The 8,413-nt window shown below is 43.5% G+C and overlaps 1 protein-coding gene across 1 annotated transcript; it reads right to left on the bottom strand.

Annotated features, from left to right (window-relative positions):
• Positions 1–3,100: 3,100 nt before the first annotated feature.
• On the bottom strand, positions 3,101–8,413 carry ZFP36L1 (ZFP36 ring finger protein like 1). Its single transcript, XM_081022938.1, has 2 exons — positions 8,192–8,413; positions 3,101–5,721 (listed from the first exon to the last, which is right to left on the bottom strand). The coding sequence occupies exons 1-2, from the start codon at positions 8,246–8,248 to the stop codon at positions 4,768–4,770; spliced, it is 1,011 nt and encodes a 336-aa protein (XP_080879064.1). The 5' UTR covers positions 8,249–8,413; the 3' UTR covers positions 3,101–4,767.

Here is an 8,413-nt window from a genome sequence, read left to right as displayed (position 1 = left end):
TTGTCATGCATGCGGTGAACCAGCACTCCCCCTTAACGAAGGGAAGAGCACAATCTTAACAGAACTTTTCTTCCTTCTTACATGGAACCTGCAGCCAGCATTTCAAGGAGTGTTTGAAGGGAAGAGTTGAGAAATGTGTTTCCCCCCAGACTCCCTAACTTATTTCAAGCAAGATTCTCTTGCTAATCCAATTCCTACATATACACCACTAGCTACTTTTGGAAGTTCATGTGCTATGGCTTCTCACATGCAGAGAAATGGTGGCCCCTTCCCTATTTGATCCAAATTGCTTCTAAAAGGCTGCATTTGCTCTATCTTGCCTTGACAGAAAGGACTTATCAGAATCAGCTTTGTCCCTTCCTTTTAAGCTTCTTATACATATCAGCTGTTATTTTTGGAAATCCAAGTTTATTGCAGCACACGTCCCTTCTTGTATTGGAAGACAACGACAGCGGGAAGATCATCATGTTATGATACCAGGCAAGTCAAAGGCCTATTTACTAAAATTTCCTCAAGACACTGGTTTCGCTTGAATTCAACCTAAACCTTTTCACTTCCTTTTTAAACGTGAAACACTTTGTATTAGAAGCAGAATACTAGACGTCTTACTGTTTAGTTCAGCCTATAGGTGAAATTCAGTTCACAGCATCACCTCTCAGTACCTCTCCAAATGTCCCTATTTTCCAGGGACAGTCCCGGATTTACAAAAGCTGTCCCAGTTTCTGATTTGATCCAATAATGCCCTACTTTCCCTTAGGATAACCCTATTTTCATCGGAAATTTTTTGAAGCGTATAGAGCTATGTGACCTGAGCCAAGGAGATAAGTAACTATACTACCTTTAGAAGACATCTGAAGGCAGCCCTGTATAGGGAAGTGACTAGGGCCACCCAGTCAGATGAGTGGGGAATAATAAATAATAATTATTATTAAATAATAATAATAATAATAATAATAATAATAATAATAATAATAATTGACTAGGATGGCCCTCTTTTTCATCGGATAAATGTTGGAGGTATGAGCTTCTGCTTCCTAAATGCCACCAGGCCACTGTATTGCAGTAACTGTAGAAGTCACAGCTAGCATGTTTCTTCTTGCTATGCAACTCTGCAAAAGTAACCTGATGTTCCTTGATTCAAAGACCCCCAAAAGCCTGTTTGCTTCCTGGACGCTTTCCTGTCTTTAGGCACAATTTAAGCTCTACTTTCTTCACCTCTGGACATCCATTATCTTTTAATCAGATCTTTACTTTTCAACCTACATTCCATCTTCCAAATCCTTTCACATTAGTCATTCAGGGAGATTCAGACTCTTCAGCCCATCCGCTAATAGCAGCACACATTCTTTGTCCATTTTAGGTGCTGGGGGGTCTTGTTTCACAGCACCCTTTCTAACAAGCCCTTCTTTTTCATAATCAGCTGTCTTGGTCATCCTTCTCCTCTGGCCTCTTTGGAGCTGGACCATGACTGGGGAGACGCAACTTCAAATCCTTACTTGACCATGCAACTTCCTGGGCGACTAACAGTCACTTGCCATTACTCTTATCACAAAATCGTCAAGAAGCCATGAAATGCAAGAGGTGAGCTTAAGTCTATGACAGGCATAAGAGTCCTACTGTGCCTCTTAAATTTTTTGACCCTCCCCTAGCCAATATTGGGCAACACTTCTTGCATCTGAAAAAAATGAGCTCTGGATAGCTCAGCTGGTTACAGTGTGGTGCTGATAATGCCAAGGTTGCAGGTTCGATTTCCATATGGGACAGCTGCATAGTTCTGCATTGCAGGGACTTGGACTAGATGATCCTTAGGATCCCTTCCGACTCTACAATTCTGATTCTTATGAAAGCCTGTGCAATTTACCTGTGTTGTTTTTTAAGTTGCCACAGTAGTATTTTTTTCTGCAAAGATGGAACATTGCTCCCCACACTAGAAGTTTTGTTTCCTAGTTGAACCAAAATTTTCATGTATCTAGTGGAGTCAGTGCTAATCCACAATACTGTTATTTTTGCAATATAATAAAGGCAATTCAGACAAGCACCATCTTCTTCCGGACCCTACTGTTGAAGGGCTGAGAGTGCAGGAACACCATGTTTGGTTTGTGTTCCTGTCACTTTTGTTTCCCATTAACATTTTTTGAAGCAGTCCCCACCCCTACCCTGTTCTTTAGCTCTGGGTTGTCCCTTTGTTATTGCACTGTGACACTGGGACTACTAAATCCCAGAGGCTTGCAAGACAAATCCAGCAGTTTGGAAGAATGTGTGTGCATGCGTTGCATTAAGAAACCCACTTTTCTTGCCTGAGACATTTGAGAAATTGTCACAAGGTGCCAATAAGCTTGGTACTCCTATTTAGCAAAATGAACAAATAATGGAGTTGTGTTTGTGTAGAGGCAGATGGAGAGATGTTCTTAGGGGCTCTTGAACATTTGGCACATAAAGGAAGTGTATGAGGGCAATGACATGCTTTCAACAATTCCTGGAAGCTCAAGATAAAGTTCAGATTAGAAGGCAAACCACCCAATGCGTTCACTCTGCTATTTGATGAACTATTTGGCATTTTGACAATACTTTTCTGTTTTCTTCTGGCCAACAAAATATGCTCTCAAAGCAGGAGTTGAACATGTTTGAATCCCTGAAGCAGTATTTATTTAATAACTTATTATATAAAAATAGATAATAGGTAGGTAGCCATGTTGGTCTGCTGTAGTCAAAACAAAATAAAAAAATTCCTTCCAGTAGCACCTTAGAGACCAACTAAGTTTGTTATTGGTATGAGCTTTTGTGTGCGTGCACACTTCTTCAGTAGTGGTATCTGAAGAAATGTGCATGCACACGAAAGCTCATACCAATAACAAACTTAGCTGGTCTCGAAGGTGCTACTGGAAGGAATTTTTTTATCTTATATAAAAATAGCCCATCTAAGAAGAGCAGAAGTGCAAGCCAAAGATAAGATGCATAAATATTAGCCCAGCCTAATCACATAGATCACAAGGAAAGTCAGGAGTTCTTGTGCAAATTAACTTCTATTCTGGTGCAAGAGGATTTGTCAAGACTGGAGTTACTGAACTTTTCTGCAAGGAAAACCAATTTCACTATCAAATTCTTGAAAAAACACTTGGGGTTTATTGATTTAAACTGCAAACAGTCGTTACAAAAGATTCTTTAAATAAACTCACACAAAGGAAGAAAGAAAAAAGGCAATGTAGTGAACAGTAATGGGAAAAATTACATTCAATGTGTTCTTTGTGCCAGTAAAGTTTACCTTAAATGAGGAAACACTCCATTCTTGGAATACAGAAATGCAAAGACAAACTGCATTTGGAATGTCTTTTGATAGGCACTTGAAACCAGAGGGTAGACTTTTTTTTCCTTTAAGTACTTACAAAAAAGGAAGCAAGCAGTCTTCCATTTTATCGTCTCACAGCACAGCTTGTGCGTATACATTCTTGAGGCCAGAAGTGAAATCGTGACCCTACTGAAGTCACTGACGAAGCCTTCAATGACAGCAATGTGGTCAGAATTTCATCCCATCCAGGAAAGGCCTTGTTGGGGCATAGAGGCAAAGAAGCACATTAAACTCAATTTGCAGTCTGACACAAAAAGGGGAACGATCTAAAATAAATAATCCAAACACAGCTGTTGCATTTTTTTTAAATTAATTTTTCATTTTTTAAAAATAAAATAACCAAAAAAGTGTAAAGTTACAAAAAATGTCATTGTAGTATAATATATTAAACTGTGGGGAAGGGGGAAAAGAAAAAGACTTCACAATCTTAAGATTAATATGGAAGATCATAATTTAAACATAAAAGAATATATTCTATGAATTCATCCAGATAAATATGAACAAAATTAACAAAAAAGCATAGGTTTCAGCAATAAATACGTTTTGATAAGTTAAATAAGCTTTATATTGTTGTGCAGTGACAAGCAAAATTTGCTCTCCAATTTCTGAAAAGTTATACAAAATTAAAAACCCAGGAAAATAAAAATAAAAAGCTTGGCGTGAGTGCTCTATGGATAGGTCTATTGTAATCTAGAGCAAAACCATTAAAGCTATGACTACTGGAACTTTGTTTACACAGAACTTGCATGTGTGGAATGAACACCGTTAGACACCCCCCCAATTTTTTTTTGTTTCGCTTTTGAAGGTGTCACATGTACACACGGGGAACTTGTAGCACCAAAAGCAAGTCTTTCATTGTCCATCTGGCTTCCCTCTCCAGTCACCAAGTCCCATGCATGTGACAGCTACTGTCCATTCTCAGCTGTTCTTCAGGCTGACCTGAGTAGATTCAGGCAAGGTTAGTCTTTAAAAGGTGGTAAGGGCTGGATGTTAACAGGCGTCCACATGCCATATGTCTACAAAACACTGGCTAGAGAAAGGGGGCGGGGAAAGAAAGAAGATTCTGCATCATGGCCAGTGATAGGAGCTGCTGGTTCCGGATATTCCCTGCACATCTGGAAATGCACAGAGCTCTGTGGAGGCTGCTGGTGCCCTCTGCAGCTGGAGAGGTAATATAGTCACAGTGAACATGTTAAAAAAAGGCACTACATTTGTAAACGATTATCACTTTTTGCTGTAATTTTGGCACTTGTGGTTTCAGCCAGTGAGTGGACTTTAGGCAAGTGGACTATCTTTGCATTAACATCTAACCCAGAGATGTTAAGAAGATTTGGGGGTGGGGGCTGAGGTGGGAAGGAGAGAGATTACAAGCTTAAAATTGTAAGAAGAGAGGCTAGAAGAGGCCGAGAGGCAACACCAGGTTACTCGTCAGAGATGGAGAGTCTGCTGAAGATGGGGAGGCGTCTCGAGGTGTCCAGGATGGGCGAGTCAGAGCCGCTGTGGCTGCTGCTTGAGCTGCTCAGGTAGCCTTCCTGGTCGGAGAGAGAGTCCTGAGGACTTGGAGGCGAGTCAAACATGTTGGGGGACTCCGACATGGGTCTGAGGAGAAAAGCAGTGGGCGAACCCCCACCGGGCATCTGCACCCCCATGCTGGGAGCAAAGAGATTGGTCAGCTCCTGGCTGGAGAAGGTGAAGGGGTTGCTGGCACAGTCAGGCAGCGTAGGAGAGCCCAGGAGGTCGTCAGCACTCATGATGGGCGGAGGGGTTATGGAAGTAGGGCTGTCCAGCAGCCCGTTGGCAGCAATGGCACTTGGGAAGCCCGCAAAGCTGAAGCTGTGCTGGAGGCGGGGTCTGTCGGCCATGGCAGGATCTCGGCCGCTGGCTACAGCGCGGCGCTCCTCAGCGTTGTGGATGAAATGGCAGCGCGGCCCATAAGGGCAGAAGCCAATGGTGTGGAAAGTGCGGCAGAGCTCCGTCTTGTACTTGGGGTGGCGGGTCAGGCTTCGCAGCTCGTGGATGCCGTGGGCGAACTGGCACTTGTCTCCGTATTTGCAGGCCCCGTTCTCCTCGAAAGGGCGGCATAGCTCCGTCTTGTAGCGACTCGAGTTGACTTGCCCACCAGGCTGCTTCTGCTGCAGTAAGCGCTCGCCACCTTCAGAGAAGGAGCGGTCCCGAAAGCGATTCTCCCTGGGCCCGAGAGTTGGGGCTGGCTCCCCCTTGAGGCTGCTGAGAAGATGGGCCTGGTGGAACTTGGAGTTGGGCAAGGTGACCGAGTGCCTCCTGGGGAAACCCCCGCCAGCTGGGGTTCCCACTGCCTTTCTGTCCAAGAGACACCCTCCGACACCAGAAGGGCTGTAGTTCAGCATCTTGTTACTCTATAGCAGGGGGAAAAGGAGAGGCCAGTCAACAACCCAACTTCCTCAAGAACCTTTCAGCAAGATGCAGCCTAAAACCTGGCATCTATACCTCCCTCCCAGTTTCCTTATGTGCATAATAGGCTCTCCCAAAGCCCCCAGACTCTGTTCTGCGCCACAGGTTGGGTCAAGGAAAATGAAAGGCACAATCCAAAAGATGAGCCTCTTTCTATCAGGGAACAGCTATACAGTATGTCAAAATACTTCCAAAGCGGCACAGTAAACAATGCTGCTATACAACAGCTTTTGCTTCAGGTTCATTTGTTCCATCCAAGCATAATGCCACAATGAAATACATGTTGTTTCACTGCCCGAGGCAAAGGCCTATCCAACTATTCCTTAAGCAGCCACATCCCCCAAGCATGTTCCTTTCCGAGCTAGGCATGGATTCAATACTTCCACTATGCAATTTATGCCTTAAAGGCCTAACCTAGTTACTCCCAAATTTCTGAGCACATTCTTCAACCCCTATTCCCATGCCCCTTCCAGTAAGAAACGATGGAGGAGGGAGAGAAGTGAATACAGGCAAACAAATAATAATATTGCTATATACAACAGATCCCACTCTGGAGTAAAAAAAAAAAAAATCTGTGGTGGGGGAAGTGTGTAAGACTCAAGCTGAAAAGAAGCGTGAGACTTTGGGAAACATGCTAGCTACTAATCTAAATTAATCCCATCCCTCTTGCTCCACCTCCTGCACAGGAATTGCATTTCATGTGATCCATGGCAAAATTCACCCATAACCGCAAGAGGATTCCTTTGCAATTAGCCATTTGGCAGCAAAGAAGAGTCTGCAGCTTCAGTTCTAAACTGCTTGAAAGCATCAAGGAAGGAGACATGCTTGGTAAAAGGCAAGATTCGGGGCTTAGTCCGGTTTATATTTACTCTATGAGATTTTTTTTTAAAAAGTCATTGTTGTGCATCCATATTCAACACACTTAATGGTAAGTGGAAAACCAACACCCAGGTTTGCTCCGTTTTGGAAGTTATGAGGGGTCCATGAAAAAGCACAATCAGCTGTGCAACTTCAGAATTTAAACTACTAGTTCCAATGTGACATTGTTCTCAATGAAGTAGTGCTTTGCAACCTAGTTATAGTTGTTAACTTTCCCACAACACGGATCTCACCCACCAGCAAGTTCTCCTCCAAGTAAACGTAGGAGAAATGCATACAGGCAAAGACTTCTGGTATGCAAAGATAAGGCCGCTTGAAAGAGAAAAACGCAGCCGCGTGAGTGGAATGAGAGATAAGCCTGGTAAACTGCTGGCTGTAAGAAGCAGCAAACTGCAGAACTAGAGGCGGGAAGGGCCGGTGACTTGACAGCGAACGTTCTTTTGCAATTCCACATCTCCATCCAGTCGCGCGCGCACACACCCGATTTTCTCCTTTCCAACCAAGGAGAAGCCAGTAGACGTGAAAAACAGCAACAGATCCCACTTGCGGGGAAAAGTGGCCACAGCCATCTTTCCCCACCCCGAGTAAGCAATTAGACGTGCGGCTGAGCAAGTCATTGCAAGCAAGAAACTTTCCAAGACACGCGTTAAGAGTTCCAGTGAACCCCGGAGGTTGGTTTTGCTATCTGAAATGCAATAGGGACCTTCGGCTCCCTATGCACAAGTTGCTAAAATTTCACATTCCACAACATGAGCAAAAGTCTAAACTGAACCACGGCACGCCTTAGTTCAAAGTACTGCACAGAATCTAGGATGAAGGGCAACTCCCACAAGAAAAGGGGCTGCCGTCTTAAACACACTTTCTGATTTAGGAAAATAAGAGGGCCAGTCACTTCTGCACGCGTTAAAAACAAGCTTTCATACATTTGAATGGCTTTCAATCTTCTATAAGGAATAAGGACCAGCCGTTGTAAACTTGAGCCAAAAAGCAAGAGGGCAAACTGCATGGCAACCATTTCGGAATGCAATCCCAGCAAGTCACTGAAAACATCTAACAAGTTTCTTCGAGAAGGCACCCAAATTTAAAACTCTTGAAAAAACAGAAGAAAAACCAAAAAGAGTCCAACAAAGTCAATAACACGGGAAGCGAAGAAGGCTAGTTTGTGACAGTACCCTAAACAGCATTTTACTAGATTTGGCGCAATAACCTACCTTAACTTCTTCCTAGGCAAATCTCCCTAACAAAGCAATCTAAAGTATGCCTACTTAGAAGTAAGCCCAATTAAGTTTAATGAAGCTTACCCCCAGGTAAGCGTGCTCAGAATTGCAGCCTAAATAACTCGTCAAGGCTCCAGACCAACTCCCAAACAAAACTTTGCGTTGCTTAAAAACACGCAACACCCAGCAAAACTTTAGGCTCCTAAAAAGCTGAATATTGGAGCAAAACCGGGACGGGGACGGGGGGGCTGGTGACAGATGCGGAGTGAGAGATCATTCCCTTAAGAAGTTTTAAGAGATAATAGGGGCTACAACTTACTTTGCATAAAACTTCACTCAGCTCGAAGATGGTTGGAGACACGAGGGCTGTAGACATCTTCAGCTACCAAAAGGAGGGGCGAAGACGTGGAATAAGTATATTAGAATAGAAAAATAAAATGAATCACAGTGTTGTAAGGCACAGCCTCCAGTTTCCCTGGGTACTCCTCTAGCCCCCTCCAGCTCCAGCAATTCTCCCTTCTCTCCTTCCAGAAGAGTTTTG

Source organism: Podarcis pityusensis, assembly GCF_964106645.2.
Source record: "Podarcis pityusensis genome assembly, chromosome: 1".
Lineage (NCBI taxonomy): Eukaryota > Metazoa > Chordata > Lepidosauria > Squamata > Lacertidae > Podarcis > Podarcis pityusensis.
Note: the sequence above shows the minus strand (reverse complement) of the source record. Positions and strands in the feature narration are given on the sequence as shown.